The 20,241-nt window shown below is 43.4% G+C and overlaps 1 protein-coding gene across 1 annotated transcript in view; it reads right to left on the reverse strand.

The window, feature by feature from the left end:
- LOC117359637 (cadherin-8) overlaps positions 1-20,241 on the reverse strand; it is a 469,702-nt gene that overhangs the window by 98,505 nt on the left and 350,956 nt on the right. Inside the window, exon 9 of the mRNA XM_033942802.1 lies at positions 8,972-9,089. Within this exon, the coding sequence (XP_033798693.1) occupies positions 8,972-9,089 (118 nt within the window). The remainder of the gene's footprint in view (positions 1-8,971; positions 9,090-20,241) is intronic.

The following is a 20,241-nucleotide window of genomic DNA, read 5'->3' on the forward strand; positions in this document are numbered from 1 at the left end:
TGAAAACCTGGTCTAATGGAGCAGTACCTATGTCTACGATGCCTAGCAATGCCTAAGTCCACTTAGAGGTGGGGGGGTGGGTCACCCAAACGCAAACCGCAAATAACAGAAGTTGCAAATTCCAAACCTGTGAATACGGAGAGGGATGTGTATAAGAGAAGCGATTTTGGATGTATCGCATACATTTTCAAGTTGTGGTTCAAGTCAAGTTACATTCAGGCACAGTATTTTCCTGTTGCCAGAGGGCTTACAATCCATGGGGCATTTTTACTATAATGAGTTAAAAAATTAACATAAGAATTGCCACTGTTGGGTCAGACCAGTGGTCCATCGTGCCCAGCAGTCCGCTCCCACAGCGGCCCACTCCCACAGCGGCCCTTAGGTCAAAGACTATTGCCCTAACATACTAGCCTTACCTGCGCACTTTCTTGTTCAGTTTTCTACCACTCTCTGGGTGAAGAAGAACTTCCTTACATTTGTACGGAATCTATCCCCTTTCAACTTTAGAGAGTGCCCTCTCGTTCTCTCTACCTTGGAGAGGGTGAACAACCTGTCTCTATCTACTACGTCTATCCCCTTCATTATCTTGAATGTTTCGATCATGTCCCCTCTCAGTCTCCCCTTGCACTAAGGTCGTAAAATATGTGGGTTTTTTTGTAGGCCCCACGCTAACTCCCTCTTTTACAAAGGTGCGCTATGCTTTTTAGTGCACGCTAAATATTAGCGCACGTTAAACACACGCTAAATGCTAATGTAATGTAATGTAATTTATTTCTTATATACCGCTACATCCGTTAGGTTCTAAGCGGTTTACAGAAAATATACATTAAGATTAGAAATAGGAAAGGTACTTGAAAAATTCCCTTACTGTCCCGAAGGCTCACAATCTAACTAAAGTACCTGGAGGGTAATAGAGAAGTGAAAAGTAGAGTTAGAGGAAAAATAAAAATAAAATAAACATTTTAACAAGATTTTAGTTTCCAGAAAAAGGGCTTCTTCAGGGAAGAGACTTGGCCGACAGTCCCAGGATGTCTATGTCTCCTCCCCTGCGATGTTCTCCCATCCATGCATTCCCTCCCAGACACACTGCCCGTGCCCCAGCCGCTCCAAGGAGGCTGCCCCAGATGAGGCCCACGGTGAATGCAGGATTCTCTCCTCTGCGGGAAAGCCGCCCGGAGCCGACAGTCGATCTTCATAGCGGATTGCAGGGGGGGAAGAGTTCACACTCTTGGTAGGATCGGGTCTGTGTTCTCTCGGTGGTTGTGGCTGGTCTCGTTGCTGCTTAGGTGTAAAAGCAGTTGATCTCCACTGCTGCTGATATTTAAAAGCAGGCAGATTGATCTCTCCAATGGACTGCAGGGGGAGGAGTTCACAATCCTGGCAGGATCGGGTCTGTGGGCTCTTGGTGGTTGCGGTAGGTCTCGCTGCTGCTTGTATGTAAAAGCAGTTGTTTTTCTACTGCTGCTGATATTTAAAGCAGGTAGATTGATCTCTTAAACGGGATATAAGGGGAGGAGCTCTCGATAGTGGCGGCTGGTCTTGGTGCTGTTTAGGTGTAAAAGCAGTTGATCTCCCAATGCTGCTGATATTTAAAAGCAGGCAGATTGATCTCTCCAACGAATTGTATGGTGAGGAGCACACACGCCTGGCAGGATTGGGACAAAGGCTCTCGATAGTGGCGGCTGGTCTTGGTGCTGCTTAGGTGTAAAAGCAGTTGATCTCTTACTTCTGATGATATTTAAAAGCAAGCAGATGGATTTTTCCAACGGAATGCTGGGGGAAGAGCTTACTTGTCTGGCTGGATCAGGGCAAAGGGCTCTCGGTAATGGTGGCTGGTCCTGTTGCTGCTTAGGTGTAAAAAACAGTTGATCTTCCTAGTGGACTGCAGAGGGAGGTGGAGCTCACACTCTTGGTTGGATCGGGTCTGTGGGCTCTTGGTAGTTGCGGATAGTTCCGCTGCTGCTGAGGTGTAAAAGCAGTTGATTTCCCACTGTTGCTGATATTTAAAAGCAGGTAGATTGATCTCTCCAATGGACTGCAGAGGGAGGAGCTCACATGCCTGGCTGGATCGGGGCAAAGGGCTCTTGGTAGTGGTGGCTGGTCCTGCTGCTGCTTAGGTGTAAAAGCAGTTGATTTTCCTAGCGGACTGCATGGAGGGTGGAGCTCATATTTTTGCAGGATCGGGACTGTGGGTTTTTGGTGGGTTGGTCCCGTTGCTGCTGGGTGTAAAAGCAATTGATCTCCCACTTCTGCTGATATTTAAAAGCAGGCAGATTGTCCAGGGAGAGGAGCTCTGCACTCAAACTGCCATCCTCCTCGCCTCCAAGTGCATGTTATCCTATGGATGCATTAGTGGACAGTGCACACGTTGATTTAGCGTGCGCTAAATGCACGCTAAAAAGCTAAGCGCACCTTTGTAAAAGAGGCATGAGGGCATGAGACCAGCAAAAAATTAAATGAAGGAACACTTGCTGCCTCTTATTTAAGGGGAACTTTGTGCTCCTCCATTAACTTGGTGTTAACCAGTTAGCATGTGCTAATCAAAACTAGCTAGCAGTGGTAGATTCAAAGGCAATGTTAGGAAATTCTACTTTACGGAGAGGGTGGTGGATGTCTGGAATGCGTTCCCGAGAGAGGTGATGGAGAGTAAAACTGTGACTGAGTTCAAAGAAGCGTGGGATGAACACAGAGGATCTAGAATCAGAAAATAATATTAAAAATTGAACTAAGGCCAGTACTGGACAGACTTGCACAGTCTGTGTCTGTATATGGCCATTTGGTGGAGGATGGGCAGGGGAGGGCTTCAATGGCTGGGAGGGTGTAGATGGGCTGGAGTAGGTTTTAACGGAGATTTCGGCAGTAGGAACCCAAGAACAGTACTGGGTAGAGCTTTGGATTCTTGCCCAGAAATAGCTAAGAAGAAATAATTTAAAAAATTAAATTGAATCAGGTTGGGCAGACTGGATGGACCATTCGGGTCTTTATCTGCCGTCTTCTACTATGTTACTATGTATATGTTACTATGCTGATTCCCAGTCCAAGAGCTGAAACAGAGCAGGAGAGTGGTGGGGACGCTATGTGAAAGGTATTTCAATTTGGCTATCAAATTTAATTTAAATACTGTTTACGTTGAATTTTAAAGGAAATATTTACTATGCACTTTGTGTTTTAGGGGGTGATTGACCTTGAAACAGCCGACGCGAAACATAAGTCATGTCGGTGGAGTGTGCCCCCATACCGACTCAAAATTATAAGCTAACTAGCCTTTTACTGAGGTGCGGTAACCGATTCAATTCAAATGAAATAAGAAAATGAGAAATTTGGAAAGCGCTATGGATCAGTGAAGATTTGATGTACTTATCTTCTAAAGTCAACGAAGTATTGATGGTGGAGGAGGTACACTGCTGAGATCCAAGGGTTATCCATAAAGAAATTATTGGGTATAGTGTTTGAATGATATTTTGGATTCCCTCACCATGGCACGCCCCCTTCCAAAAATAAGTAATTAGTATGCGCTTAGTGTGTGGAAAATGCAAAATTACCACAACACACTTTAACATGTTTTTCAGGAAGCATTTTCTCCCATGGAGTATGTATTAGAGCAGGGATAGGCAATCACGGTCCTCGAGGATCACAACCCTGTCGGGTTTTCAAGATTTCCACAGTGAATATGCGTGAGACTAGTTTGCACGGACTGCTTCCAATGTATGCAAATCAATCACATGCATATTTGTTGTGGAAATCTTGAAAACCTGACTGGGTTGTGGCTCTCAAAGATCATGATTGCCCTTACCTATGTTAGAGCTTATTGTCCTTTAGTAAAAGGGCCTTTAAGTTTGAACCTGAGGCAGTGGAGGAAGTGCTAGGTCAAGACATTTCCCATAGCTGTATCCTTATTTCCATCAGCCCTTTCATGAGCCCCAAATGCATAATAACTATCACAAGAACACAATTATTCTCAAAACAATGCTGTTTGCAGAGCAAATAGCTAAATTTTGTATACTGAACATCAAAATAGTGCCTATTCTGTAAAGAAACTTAAACACTTACTGGCTACTGTTATCTCTAATCTGAGCAGCAGTCCTCCACCTACATCCTACCAGTGTCTATCACATTAGAGAATGACACGGTGAAAAAATTGGTCCCCGTCACCGCCCCGTCCCCGTCTCACCATCCTCTGCACCGCCCCGTCACCGCCATTCCATTCACCGCCCCGTCACCGCCACTGCCATCCCATTCACCGCCCCATCACCGCCACTGCAACCCCATTCACCGCCCCGTCACCGTCACCGTCGCATACATAAAAGCCTCAAACGGGTACGATTTTATATAATTTTCTTTATTTACGTTTAAAGGAAACATTCTGTAAAACTTTAAAACTTAGTTAAATATTAGTTAATAACTATACAAAAACAAAACACGCAGAGAAAAAATTAATTAATATAAATTCTCAAAACTGACACATTTTGATCACTAAATTTAAAATAGTTATTTTTCATACAATTTTTCAATCACTAATCTTCCACCACCCCTTAGGTACAATTATTCCAAGGAACCCCAATGGCCAAAATTAGAACCCATGAAGGGACACAGAGCGTAGAAGTCTGCTTGGTGTTCTCTTTAAGTCTCAACTACTGGAGTTGCCATTGAAGCATATTCTAATCTGTCTTGCCATACATGAGACACACACTGTAGAAATCTGCCTGACTTTGTTCTAATGTTCCAACTACTGAAATTGCTGTTGAAGCCCTATCTAACACATCCTAATCTGTCTTACCACACATGGAACAAAGACCATAGAAGTCTGTTCAACACTGGCCTTACTGTAGTTCCTCACAGCCAGATAGATTCCTATTTATATAGACTGTCTCAGAAAATATATACAGAGCTGAATTCATCAGGACAAAAAGAAACCTGTTGGTTCATACTATGAAGTCTGTTCAACACTGGCCTTACTGTAGTTCCTCACAGCCAGAGTCGCTGTATAAGCAGTGCTGCAAGTTTCCCCTCCCCCCAGCGATCACGGCAGGAGGGCACCCAACCCCTCCTGTAGACCCCCCCAACGGCCCTCCCGACAATCGCAGCAGAAGGGTACCCAACCCCTCCTGCCGGTCCTCCCAATGGCCTCCCCTAAGATCGCCGGCAGGAGGGTACCCAACCCCTCCTGCTGGACCCCCCCCCCCAACGAACCCTCCCACCCCGGAACCCCCTTAGTCTTACTTTCCAAGTTGGACCGGACAGCTCCTCGCTCGTCTGGCCAGCAGGCCTGCCTCCGTCCAAATGAGGCGGGCCCGCCCCTACCCTGCCCAACCCACAGGATCCTAGGGCCTGATTGGTCTAGGCACCTAAAGCCACTCCCGCTTTAGGAGGGGCCTTAGGTGCTTGGGCCAATCAGGCCCTAGGATCCTGTGGGTTAGGCAGGGGAGGGGAGGGGCGGGCCCGCCTCATTTGGACGGAGGCAGGCCTGCTGGCCAGACGAGCGAGGAGCTGTCCGGTCCAACTTGGAAAGTAAGACTAAGGGGGTTCCGGGGTGGGAGGGTTCGTTGGGGGGGGGGGTCCAGCAGGAGGGGTTGGGTACCCTCCTGCCGGCGATCTTAGGGGAGGCCATTGGGAGGACCGGCAGGAGGGGTTGGGTACCCTTCTGCTGCGATTGTCGGGAGGGGTTGATCTGACAAATGAGGAGCACGGTGAAACACAGGTAAATAGCGGTTTCTAGAAGGGGGTACATTGGCCCGCGGGGACAAACCTGTTCACCGTTTCTGCGGTCGGTGAATGGCCTTGTCCCCGTCACCGCAGCGACTTCTATTTTTCTTCCCCGTTTTCGGCGGTGACCCGCGGCTTAAATGCGGTGGCCGCGGGTAAACCGTCACCGTGTCATTCTCTATATCACATTTCAATAGTGAGGCATAGACAACCTCTGTAATACTCCAGGGAAACCTGCCTGACCCTAACAATTGAATGTACAATATTGAAGCACCAGCACCCACTGGTACAAATGCAATTGAAGGACTCCCACTCAGTGTTACTGGCTGATATTCAATTAGCTGGCCATAAATGGACGCTGACTGGTTAACTGCTAAGCAGGAAGAGACTTATAACCAGTCAAGAGCCACTGCACCACAGAGCTAGGGAAGATGGAAGCCAAGGATCTGTCCAAGTGTCTGTTAGGCAACTGAGTGGAGGAGAGAGCCACTGAAGCACTGGATAGTCTTCCTCCATCTGCTGAGTAAATTGGTGATGGCTATTTCCATTACCATGGATACCCTGGCCTCATTATTGTGGAACTATGTCCAAGATGGCTGACCTTACAACTACACATGAAGCCTTCCATCTACCTAAATTTGATAGCACTCATCGGAATGGGAAAGAGGAAAAGATTATAGAGCAACTCCTCTACAGCCAAATCTGTTAAGAAACATTTTAAAAAAGTTGAACCCCTACACAAAAATGGATGGAGAATGTCACGATATAACATGATTATAAGTGAAGGGCTTCAAATCCATCCCTCCACCACCAACTAAGGAATATGACTACCACACAGAACAGGCCGTGACATTCTGGACAGAGAATGTACACAAAGTGACAGGTGTTTCAAATATCTGGATGAGAGATGCTCTACTTAAGAAGAACACCACCTTCACTACACCCATTGAAGAATACCTGGGAGAACCAATTCCCTACACCCTAAATAATTATCCAAATCTATAAACTCTTCTGTTACCTTCTGTATTATGCACAGTCTGACTCTCTAAACTTTTTTCTTTGTATGAAACACTACCAGACTCTTTTATCCTTCTCTTTGAGTGATACAGAACTCAGTACTCCTGCCATTCTCGTTAGGTAATTCACAGCCCAACTTTCCCTTCTCCCATCCTCTTGTGTGATGCAGTCAGACTTTCTTATCATTGCTTTTCATATGATGGATTTTCTAGCTTTTTCACTTCCTTTTTTTTTTTTCGGTGGGGAGGTGTGATGTGAATCGCTCCTGACATGGTGCATCACAACTGTGGTGCCCCATGAAGATGAATTTTGGTTGGGTCAACAGGTGGAACAGGTGGGTATAAAGCATTTCCTCTCTTACCCCTGCTCCCCGTGCCTATTCCCTCTCCCTCCCCCACCAATTTTTTTAAAATAATGATTTGGCTAGCAAGGTTCCCAAGACCTACCATCTGAAGATGCCCATATCCTGAATCCCCAGGCTACCAAAACATTGTGGCAGTCAGAGGCTATACACATACTCATATCTCCTGCACAGCTATAATATAATGTACTATATATAATATGTAATTCCTTATATTGTAAGTTGCTTTAAACCTATTTAGGTATAGCGTGACTCCGAAACACTGGATTAGATTAGATTATCTTGTCTATATGCAGCTATTTGGATATTTTCAGTGGCAGTGGAAGTCAACTATGTTGGGGGTATTCTGGGGGCCTTTCAGTGGCAGTCTAGTTAGCTCCCAATATTCAGAGCCAACCAGCCATGTTTAATGCATAAATAGGACCGTATAAATAGCTGTCCTATCTTTTATCAAGCAGCGGTAGAGAGATTTACCGCAGGCTGTTGCAATATATTCTTTGACGCTCATAGGAATTGAATGAACTTTGGGACATTTACCTCACTGGCCCATGGTAAAATGCTCTACTGCTGTTTGATAAAAGGAGCTCATTATGCGCTAGCCCATGCCTGGTTAAGTCTGAATATTGATTTAACCTGGCATGCGCTAGCCAGCTTTCCAAAAAATACAAAATGGAAATTCAATGCCAAAGCCTGCACAGGGCCTGGTATTGAATTGGGGGATATAACACTGACCGCGGACAAAAAAAAAAAGCACTGTTTGCCACTGACTGAATATTGGCCGGTTACTTTTCTTTAAGATTAATAGTGCAAGTGATTGAAAATGTATAGTAAATTTAAGGTGCAATCATGTACACCAATTCTAACCAACAGGCAATGTACAAGCACATATCTTGCATTTTGCTAGTTCTGTTCTGGATATTGCGCAATTTACCCCCTCTTTTACAAAGGTGCGCTAAGCTTTTTAGCGCGCACTAAACATGCGTGCAGGTTATCCTATGATGCGTTGGTGGTTAGCGCCCGTATTGATTTAGCGTGCGCTAAATCCACGCTAAAACGCTTAGCACACCTTTGTAAAAGAGGGCCTTAGCAATTGTCTTTCATTTTTGATTCACCCTCGTATATCTGATGTAAGTGTCCATGACTACATTTTAACATGAAAGAGCATAAATAAGTAATCATGTATTTGTGTACTTGTATGTTCTGCCCAAACTCCACCTACTTGCACACCAACCAACAAAATGTGTACCATTCATTCATGGTGTGTGTACTTTTCAGCTTGTTGATGTTCTACAAGAGGTCATTTATGTGCCTAAGAAACCAAATGACTAGAATACTACCATGATTCTGGCCACTTAAAACTAGGCCTCTTATGATAAAATTACCCCCTGCAAACGTGTAAAGTGTCCTTTACAAAATTATGTGTGTTGTATTACTTCTTTCCCTGAAATAACTTTTCACAAAGACTTCTACATACCCCCTCTTTTACTAAGGTGCACTATGCTTTTTAGGGCGCTGCTAACACGTGCATGTTATCCTATGGACGCGTTAGCGTTTAGCGTGCACACTGATTTAGCGCATGATACAGACGCTCTAAAATGCTTAGCGCACCTTAATAAAAGGGCCATAATCTCATCTGTATCTATAGTGGTATTTTCAGTCAGTTTACTAAAAAAAATGATGACCTAGTGGTTGAACAAATTTCCAAGTCTGTTGTACTACATTATTCTTTGTTCTGTTTTCAACTATCGAAAGCATAGCAAGGAACAATGCGCAGGATTACAGTAGATGGATTAGCCTCATTCTACGTATTTATAACACTAATTAGCAAAGGCATCATTATGATGGAAATAGTGCCACGGCAAGTGCATATTGCATGCATGCGGTGCTTACCTTCATTATTTTTGATGGTGAAATTAGGATTATTAGACATTTCAGGTAAAAGACTGTAGAAAAAATAATGTCCATTCTTTGGGTCATCATTGTCAATGGCACTAACAGTTTGAATTATCTAAAACAGAGGAAAAATACATGTAATGATACCATTAGACAATTTGGGGATAATTTTTTAAAAAGCATTTTCCCAATATAAAGCAAGACTTTAAAAACAAAAAAAAACAAAAAACAGTGTGGGGTATACAGTACATATGTAATATTAGGTGTTCTGATGCCTAATTTTGAGGTCCTTTTACGTGGCTGCATTAGGTGCACTTAACACAACAAAAATGGAGTACCATGGGGCACTTGGGCATCCTTAATATCTTGGAAATCTGTGCGTGCTAACCACGTACTCAATATTTTTTCTATTTTTTTCATGAGGGGGCATGTTAGGGACAGAGAGTGTGAATTCTTGCATTAAATAGTTAGGATTCAGTTGTTTAAATGGCACCCAAATTTGGCTCCTTATAATAATTAACATTAAAGCCCGGATTCTATAAACAGCGCACCGATTGCAGGCGGCCAACTGCTGCTTAACCAGACAATTGTAACGCGTGTTTTCTAAAAAACAAAACAAAAACAAAAACCCTCCCGAGGCAGGCCAAAATTGGAGGTGCCTCCGGGAGCCTAGGGAGGCATGCAAGCATGCCTAAGCTCGCCTAAAGCTAGGCATGGGCGTGGCTTGGCCTGGAAGTAGCCTTAGGCGAATCTAGGTGGCCTATACGCCTCCCTAGGCCTGTAGTAGCTGCGTACAATGAGTTTTGTCACTGTCCCTGCTCTATTCCTATAAGAACATAAGAAGTTGCCTCCGCTGAGGCAGACCAGAGGTCCATCTCGCCCAGCGGTCCGCTCCCGCGGCGGCCCATCAGGCCCATTTGCCTGATCAGTGGTCCCGACTATTTCTATAAATTGCCTCTCACTCCTATCCCTATAACCTTCCTCTACTCCTATCTGTACCCCTCAATCCCTTTGTTCTCTAGGAACCTATCCAAACCTTCTTTGAAGCCCTGCAACGTGCTTTGGCCTATCACAGCCTCCGGAAGCGAGTTCCATGTATCCACCACTCTCTGGGTGAAATCCACACTCTCTACACTCTCTACCGTAACCACACAAGCCTCAAACACTTATGATTTTAAAGTGTTTGAGGTTTGTGCAGATGAGGACGGAGCTTAGGCATTGGTGGAACGAGGCATTATGATATCACAATCTGAGCTCTAGAATGTTGCTGCTTATGATTTTAAAGTGTTTGAGGCTTGTGCAGATGAGGACAGAGCTTACACAGTCTTTGAGCATGTATCCGAAGCCCATGTCTCTAAACTGTGCCACAAATTAAGATACTGCAAATGTGCCCTTCCTGCCTTTACTAGAAAATTCCCGCGCAGGCTATTTCATCTCTCACCAGACTTATCAACTCAGCCTTACTATCTGGCCTATTTTCCGTACAAATGGGACACATTGCCCTGACCCCACTACTGAAAAAAGCTGATCTAGATCCATCCTCCCCTTCCAGCCACTACTGAAAAAGCTGATCTAGGCCTCTTATGATAAAATTACCCCCTTCCTCCCCTTCCTGCTATCGTCCTATAGCAAATATTCCTCTCCTGACCAAAATGCTCGAGGCTATTATATCCACTCAGTTCTCATCTTACTTAGAGAGATTCTCCATTCTATTACCTTGCCAATATGGCTTCAGACCCAATTTCAGCACTGAATCCCTGCTGGCCTCTTTAATCTCAAAGATTCAACAACTTCAATCTTGTAAAAAGTTTGCTATCAGACTACAATTCGATCTATTTTCAGCCTTTGATGTTGTCCACCACGATATCCTAATTTACCAACTTTCTGAGATAGGCATTGATTCCACAGTCTTAGACTGGTTCTCAAACTTTTTACGATCCCGCTCTTACACTGTTAACATGAATGGAACCATGTCTTCTCCTTGGAGACTGCTATGTGGTGTTCCCCAGGGATTACCCCTGTCCCCTATTCTTTTCAACATTTATATGTCTTCTTTGAAATTCTTCCATCTATCTCCCTTTGAAACTCTATTTACATATGCAGATGACATCTTTGTCCTTCTCGAGATAGATTCGAACCTCACTAACCTCACCGAAAATATAACAGCTTGCATAACAAAACTCCAATCTTGGGCCCTCTCTATACAAATGAAGCTGAATGAGTCCAAAACAAAACTACTGTGGCTTCGCCCAAAATTAGATCAGTTATCCACGCTCATTCTACTACCTTCTGGTCCCACACTGCAGATCAAATTCTCAAGCAAAGTTTTAGGCATCATTATTGACTCTACTTTAATGATCATCTCAACTCTCTGGTAAAGGAGGAAACTCTCTGTTGAGGAAAGTGAGATCCTGCTTCCGCCAACAACATTTTGCTGTCCTTGTACAATCAATCATTCTTTCCAGACTGAACTATTGTAATTCCATCTATCTAAGTCTAACCAATAGAAATCTTCAAAGATTTCAGCGGATCCAGAACACTGCAGCTAGGTTGATCTTCGCAAAAAACAAATTTGATCATGTTTCCCCACTTCTGTCAAAACTTCACTGGCTTCTGGTGATTTCTAGGATTCACTTTAAATGTACCTGCCTAATTTTCAAGATTCTCCCCTAATCCCCACTATCCTGGAATTCTTCGAGACCTGACACTACCAGATCCGCCCACAAACTCAAACTATCTTTCCCCGCGTTAAAAGGCGTCATGTATGCAGGTAAATTAGGGAAATCCCTTTTCTTCAAATTCACTGAGCTTTGGAATAACCTCCCTGCCCCGCTGCGGAACCTGGGCTCATTCCAATTATTCCGAAAGCATCTGAAAATCTGGCTTTTCTCCAAAACGTAAAGCTATCTATTTAAAATGTAAAGCTAGCTATCCTCTTCATAACCTCTAATTTCTTATTATGTCCTTCCCTCATTTATTGAATTACCTGTAAACCATGCCGAGCTCTATCTTTATGGAGATGATGCGGTATACAAACTTAAGGATTAGTTTAGTTTAGCTTAGGCATTGGTGGAATGAGGCATTATGACATCACAATCTGAGCTCTAGAATGTTGCTACTTTTGATTTTAAAGTGTTTGAGGCTTGTGCAGATGAGGACAGAGCTTGCAGGAATGGGGCAGGAACAGGAAAATAACTCGCGGGGACAGGATGGGAAAATGAGTTCCCAGAGGGAAAAATTTGATCCTGTGTCATTCTCTAGTTTAAAAATAACATAGAAGATGCCAAATAGCATTTCCTATGTTGTTTCATATCATTTAGGGCTCCTTTTGCTAAGCCGCAGTAAGCCTTAGCATTTGCTTACTGCACCTTCAAAAAAGCTTACATTGAGACAAACTAAGTGCAGTAAGTTCCAAATGCATGTGTTTGAAGTTTATTTTGTATATTTTTCTGGTAGGAGGCATATCTGGAACAAATAATGGGCATTTCTGCGCTGATCAGCACATCTAAATTGCTTTGTGCTAACTGACTAGCCTGGGATTAGCAGGTGAGCCCTTACCACCTACAAATAGGTGGCGGTCAGGGCTTGCAGGGTAATTTTTGTTAATGGGCAGGCGCTAATGGTAACATTAATTCAGCAAATGGAAGACTATCCATTTTCCAGCTGAGGTAAAAAGTGGAAGAAGGATCAAAGTCAGTGAGAAAGCTTTTGTGAAATGCATGCCGTCCCTCTGAAATATGGAAAGGCCACTCAGAGCACATTTTTTAAAAAATTTTATTCGATTTTTTTAGCCCATCCTCCCAAAGGAGCTCAGGACAAATCAGGTACTCCTATCTGTTCCGGCAGGTTCACAGTCTATACTGGGGCAGTGGAGGAAAAAGTTACTCGCTCAGGGTCAAAAGACGCATTATGGGGTTTGAACCCACAACCTCAGGGTGCCGAGGCTATAGCTCTAAGCACACACTCTTTTTGTCCAGTTAAGTTGTCCTTTTAAGGACAACTTAACTGATCACTAGCCCATTCTCTGTGAAAAAAAAAAAAAATAAAAATTAGTACCTCTTACCTTTTGTTTTTTCCTTAATTGTTCTTTTCTCTCAACTTATTGTAGTTCTACCCTTTTCCTTTCGTGTCAATTTGGTTTGTGAGATTTTGTACTTCTCTTTATTGGATATTAATTAGCTTTTCATTTTTTTTTTTAATGTCTTTATTAGCAATTGCAAAGGAACACACAATCAGGAGCGGAACAAGCATAGAAAAAACGTAGCAGGCAGAGGGGTTTGTGTGTGTTTGATTGAGGGGTTTTGTATTTCAAAAATGTCAATTGTCATTGGGTTCCTGTACTGTGCACTATTTGCTGTCATAGCTTTTCATTTTAATGTGTCTGTATTACCCTGTTTTTGCTTTTTATTGTAAAGCCGCTTTGTAATTTTGAAAAGGCGGGATAAATTTTTAATAAACTTGCAAACTTCAAACTTGATATTTAGATACTGCAGATATACATGTGTCAGTAGCAGCTGTTCTAAAATCACTAGTTATGTGTGTATGCCATAAACTAGCCTTTTACAGGTATAAAATTGTATTTATTGCATTGGGATTTATTATTTGCTTTTACGAAGAAATTCACCCCATGTGGTAAGACTTACCCCCTCTTTTACTAAGGTGCGCTAACCGATTAGCGTGCACTAATTAAATTAGCGCACGCTAAAATGTCCATAGACTAACATGCATGCGTTAGCGTTTAATGTGCGCTAATTCGATTAGTGCGCACTAATCGGTTAGCACACCTTAGTAAAAGAAGGCCTTAATACTATATTCAAAGTATAAAACTAAAAATAACGGGGTAATTCCATTAGGAGCCAACTTCTCAAAATAATAGGAGGTCTAAATTAGGGTTACCAAAGGCTCCAGAAAAAAAGGAGAGCTAATTGAGGCATCCGGATGTCTCAATCCGCCCTTTTTCTGGAGCCATATGGTAACCCTTGTCTAAACCTAACAGAAGTTACCCTTCCCTGGATGCCATCAAACAGCTACAGAGCAAACACCTATGAGTAATTCTGTCAGGATTTGTCTAGCAGTAGGTGGCAAGAATGTTTGTAAATGCTGGTATTCTAGTCATTCACACAAATATTCATGCAAATTATTATTTACAGGCTAAGAACTATTCTGCAAAAATGCACCTAGGTGTGAAGGCATACCTTGTACAGATGGGTGGTATTTGAGTGCATTCTATCAGAATCCAGGTGCTAGCATTTGACTGGAGTAAGGGCTAGATTCACTAACCTGACTTCCGTGGCTGATCCATGGCCGATCCCTGCAGGCCCGACCAATTCACAAAACAAAAAATTAAAATGAGGTTGATCAGAGGAACGCCTCCTTTCGACCGCCATAGTACAGCCCCGCTTTAAACCCGCGGGCTCGTACTGCAGGGAGGGGCGGCAGAGATCCAGAGTCGGTGCAGAGAGAACATAAGAACATAAGCATCGCCTCTGCCGAGTCAGACCATAGGTCCATTGTGCCCAGCAGTCCGCTCCCGCGGCGGCCGCCCAGGTCAATGACCTGTAAGTGATCCTTTACTAAGACATCTTATCCTGTATATTACTCCTCTAATTATACCCTTCAGTCCCCTTTTCCTTCAGGAACTCGTCCAATCCCTTTTTGAAACCTAAAATCATACTCTGCTCTACCACCTCCTCTGGAAGCGCATTCCAGGTATCCACCACCCTCTGAGTGAAGAAGAACTTCCTAGCATTTGTTCTGACTCTATCTCACTTCAATTTTTTGAGTGCCCTCTTGTTTTTGTTGCCCCCGCCAGTCTGAAGAATCTGTCCCTCTCTACCTTCTCTATACCCTGTATGATCTTGTAAGTTTCTATCATGTCCCCTCTAAGTCTCCGCTTTTCCAGGGAAAAGAGCCCCAGCCTCTCCAGCCTCTCAGCATATGAAAGGTTTTCCATGCCCTTTATCATTCTTGTTGCTCTTCTCTGGACCCTCTCGAGTGTTGATATATCCTTCTTAAGGTACGGCGACCAGTACTCAATGCAGTATTCCAGATGCGGGCGCACCATCGCCTGATATAGCGGCAGGATAACTTCTTTGGTTCTGGTAGTGATTCCCTTTTTGATAATGCCCAACTTTCTGTTCGCTTTCTTTGAGGCCGCTGCGCATTGTGCCTCCGGCTTCATTGTTTTGCCCACTATAACTCCCAAGTCCTTTTCAAGGTTGCTTACCCCCAATACCATCCCTCCCATCGTGTAGTTGTACATCGGGTTTCCTTTCCCTATATGCAAGACTCTGCATTTCTCTACATTGAAGCTCATTTGCCATTTATTTGCCCATTCACTCAGTTTGTTTAGGTCCCTTTGTAGTTCTTTACATTCCTCGACAGTTCTAACCCTACTGGAGAGTTTTATGTCGTCCGTGAATTTGATAACTTCACACTTCGTCCCTACTTCCAGGTCATTAATGAATATATTGAACAGCAGTGGTCCCAGCACTGACCCCTGTGGGACACCACTCGTGACTCCTTTCCAGTTGGAGTAATATCCCTTTACTCCTACCCTCTGTTTCCTGTCTGCCAGCCAATTTCTGATCCATCTGTGCACGTCCCCTTCCACCCCGTGGTTCCACAGTTTCCTTAGTAGGCGCTCGTGGGGTACCTTGTCGAAGGCTTTTTGGAAGTCCAGATGTATGATGTCTATGGGGTCTCCTTTGTCCAATTGTTCGTTTATCCCCCTCAAAGAAGTGCAGTAGGTTCGTTTGGCATGATCTTCCTTTACAGAAACCGTGCTGGCTGGTTCTCAACAGATTATTTCTTTCTATATGTTCATTTATGCTGTCCTTGATTATTGATTCGGCCATCTTTCCCGGAACTGAGGTTAAGCTCACCGGTCTTTAGTTCCACGGGTCGCCTCTGGATCCCTTTTTGAAGATAGGTGTAACATTCGTTATCCTCCAGTCCTCCAGGATTACCCCTGTTTTCAAGGATAGGTTGCAAATCTGCTGCAGTAACTCCGCTATCTCGTCTCTGAGCTCTTTCAGTATTCTCGGGTGGATTCCGTCTGGTGCCGGAGATTTGTCAGTTTTTAATCTATCTGTTTGAGTACGTCTTCAAGGCTCACCTCCATTGACAATAATTTTTCCTCTTGATCCCCCTTGAAGATTTCGGCACGTTGGATGTGTCCTCTTTTGTGAAGACTGATGAGAAGAACGTGTTTAATCTGTCTGCCATCTCCTTTTCCTCCTTTACCACTCCTTTCCTGTCCCCGTCATCCAGGGGTCCCACCTCCTCCCTCACCGGTTGTTTACCTTTCACATATTGAAAGAATGGTTTAAAATTCCGTGCCTCCTTGGCAAGTCTCTCTTCATACTCTTTCCTCGTTGTTCTGACCACACGGTGACATTCTTTTAAATGTTTCCTGTGCTCTTTCCAATTTTCCTCGGTTTTATCCTTTTTCCACTTCCTGAATGATTTTTTCTTGTCTCTTATCACCTTCTTAACTTCAGTGGTTATCCTTGCCGGGTCTTTTGCTTGATTCTTTTTGCACCCTTTTCTAAATCTGGGTATATACAGGTTTTGCGCTTCGTTTACCGTGTCCTTGAATAAGGTCCAGGCTTGCTCCACCGTCTGTGTTTTCCTGGCACTGTTCCTGAGTTTTCTCTTTACCATTTGTCTCATGGTGTCATAGTTCCCTTTCTTGAAGTTAAACGTTGTTGCAAGGGTAGCAGAGAGCAGGGCAGCAATGGAACTGGAGAGTCGGAAAGGATGTTTGCGACTGGTCCCCAGCAGTCGCTTCTTGTGTTGATCGGCCAGTCCAGTTGGTTTGCAAGATTTCTTTAGTGAATCGCGTCCCTGCCCTCTTTGCATGCTGTTCCCCTCATTTGCATGCACGGATCGGAATCGGATCGGCAGAGAGGTATGTGAATCAGGCAGGAGTAAAATCGGGTCGCAAAGGGGTCTCAAACCAATTGGTACACAATCGGTTTGTTTAGTGAATCTAGCCCTAAATGTTTAGGTCTAAAAACATACTTGACACAAGTAGTCTGTGAAAAGAGAGTTGGTGCTTACTTTTCTTTATAGAGTAGACTCCAAATTGTAAAAATTATCTTCAAAAATGACAAGAATTGCATTTTGGGAACCATACCACATAAGAACATGCACTGTATAACACAAATTGTTTTTTCTTTCACATTTCAGTCTTGATTCACTGAGCTCTCCTCCCCCCACTCTCAAGGTGCAGAATCAGGGGCCCCAGCAAATCAGGACCTTCAATGTTTTATTATGTATTAACACAGGTAGGAAAATGAATCTGTCAGAGTTATACATGGGCACCTTTTTAGTATATTCCATCACATTCATGCCACTACACTTGTCAGTCTTAATTATATCATGGTCAAATTAAACAGAACAAAAAAGGAAATTGAATTACAGTAAGTGATGCAGTCAGCATGTGAACATATGTTTGAGCTCAGACTCAAACAGTGATATAGTCAACGCTAGACCTATTTCCAATTACATGCAGTTCAAAGCTTACAACATGTGGAGCGGCCTTTTAGGAAGAGTGCAGAGAGAGGAATCTACATGTCCCCGTCAGGAAATGTGGCATTCTCACACTTTTTTTTTTTTTTTTACGAGATGCTCTATCAACTGTCCAACGTCTTGCAAAATAAGAATAGGGCTGAGGGTCCCATCTGCTCTAGGTTCAGAGGGTTCAGCAATTTAACAAAATTGCATGTAGATCCTTCCCGCCACCCTCCATAGACATGAGAGCAGCTTTGTAAAATCATCCCTCCCTTAGGAAAATGTCCAGCACTGGTCGCCGTACATGAAGAAGGACATGGTACTACTCGAAAGGGTCCAGAGAAGAGCAACTAAAATGGTTAAGGGGCTGGAGGAGTTGCCGTACAGCAAGAGATTATAGAAACTGGGCCGCTTCTCTCTTGAAAAGAGGAGACTGAGAGGGGAGATGATCAAAACATTCAAGATGCTGAAGGGAATAGACTTAGTAGATAAAGACAGGTTGTTCACCCTCTCCAAGGTAGGGAAAATGAGAGGGCACTCTAAAGTTAAAAGGGGATAGATTCCTTACAAACGTAAGGAAGTTCTTCTTCACCAAGAGAGTGGTGAAAAACTGGATTGCTCTTCCGGAGGCTGTTATAGGGCAAAACACCCTCCAGGGATTCAAGATAAAGTTAGACAAGTTCCTGCTGAACCAGAACGTACGCAGGTAGAGCTGGTCTCAGGGCACTAGTCTTTGACCTAGGGGCCACCGCGGGTGTGGACTGCTGGGCACGATGGACCACTGGTCTGTCCCAGCAGCGGCAATTTTTATGTTCTTATGTTCTTAACCATCTGTGTCATTCTATCAACAAAAGCACCCTGTCATGGCATCTCCACCCAACAGCATTATCTCCTTGTGGTATCACATACCCTACATCATCATTTATTTATTTTTTTTTCTATAATGCTGAAGAACTAAACAGTTCACATGAGTTAAAACAAGCATAATAATTATGACAAACTAAAATCTTAAAATCAACAGGGGATAACTATTTTTTCTTTCCCATAGAACTGTTAAGTCATAAGAATCCAGTGGCAAACAATCGGGTTTTTAGTTGTTTCTTGATTTGAAACCGATCAATACAACAATCATCCTCCATAACATCCTCTTTGCAGCAACCCAGTGACAGGGGACTCCCCTAATACAACCCCCACTTATCTACACATGACAAGCAGCCACCTACGACATGAGACCCACACCGTGAAGCCCCCTCATGAGGGCAGAGCAGCCAAAGACACTCCCCTGTACTGTATAGTCGCCGCCTAACTACCAATCCACTCCCAGAGCTTACTAGAGGGTCCCTGGCCATTAGTGGTACAGGAGCAATGTCTACTAATTCCCACCACAGCGATGGGCACCTCAAAATGGCAAATGATACCTCTATCAGTAATCCTAGTCAAACTAACTAAAGTTCATAAGGACCAATCAAAATCTAAATGTATAACTCCCTTATTCTGTAGTCGCACAATCCTCAATAAACAAACAGGCTAGAGTGCTACGTCTATGTGCATTCAACCAAAGTGTTATGCATTTGAAAGACTCAAGTCTCTGCCTTTGCAAGGCCTTTAAAATGAATAAATTGTCCGGGAGGTAGGAAAATGCCTTAGAACCCCTCCCACACCAAGCATTGAAAGTGTAGAAGTACCTTACAGGGTGCCTCATTGGCATAAAAAAAACCTCCTCAACCAGACTTCATCAAAAAGAGCCTTGTGCAATTTATTCATTTTAAAGGCTTTGTAATGACAGAGACTTGAGTCTTTCTTATGCATAACACTTTGGTTGAATGCACATAGACATAGCACTCTAGCCTGTTTGTTTCCCGAGGACTGTGTGACTACAGAATGAGGGAGCTAAATGTTTAAACCTCTATCATGTTGCAAAACTGCTATTGGTCCTATTTCCACAAATATTGGGACATTTTGCATGATCATTGGCAGTGATACTGTGATGTCCAATTACTTACCCCCTCAAACTTGCCAACCTTCTAGGGTTCTCAGTGGCCATTTTTGGAAAGGCATGCCGGCGGTCTGAGCAAGTCATAGAAAAATTAATAAGCTGATATGGTTTGACCACCGATAATACCCCAACCCCAAAGAAAGCTCTTGAAATGCGTTGGAAGGGGTAATGCCTGCTTGCTGAAACTTAAGATAAGTTTAAAATTTAGGACTCCTTTTACTAAGGTGCACTATGCTTTTTAGCACATGTTAACCACAAGCTAAACGCTAACGCGTGCATGTTAGTCTATGGACCTATTAGTGGTTAGAGCGCGCTAAACGTGCGCTAAAATGCTTAGCGTACCTTAGTAAAACAGGGGGTTAAACTTGAAACTATTTTGTGATTATAGTGTAAGAAAAAAATCAATTTAAATAAGGATTATTGGATTTAAACAAAGGAACCCATGAGGATGTGAACTGATGTGTGTTATGCTACCATATGGCACTGTAATCTGAGGCTCGAAGAGTTTGCCAGTATCATATTCTACTGACTTTACTATTAAAACAATAGAAACACCAACTTGCTGTGAGGTATGCTGTGTAACGTTGATACAGTGTTGCATTTTTACTAATAGCCAAATTGATATGGGACCATTCTGAGGTCTGACAACATCAACGCAAGAGTAAGTAGTCATCACTTTCACCCAGTAACTTCTAGGAACCCCAATAATCTCAATAGTGCTACTTCTACTACTATTACTTATCATTTCTTTAGC

Source organism: Geotrypetes seraphini, chromosome 4 (genome assembly GCF_902459505.1).
Source record: "Geotrypetes seraphini chromosome 4, aGeoSer1.1, whole genome shotgun sequence".
Lineage (NCBI taxonomy): Eukaryota > Metazoa > Chordata > Amphibia > Gymnophiona > Dermophiidae > Geotrypetes > Geotrypetes seraphini.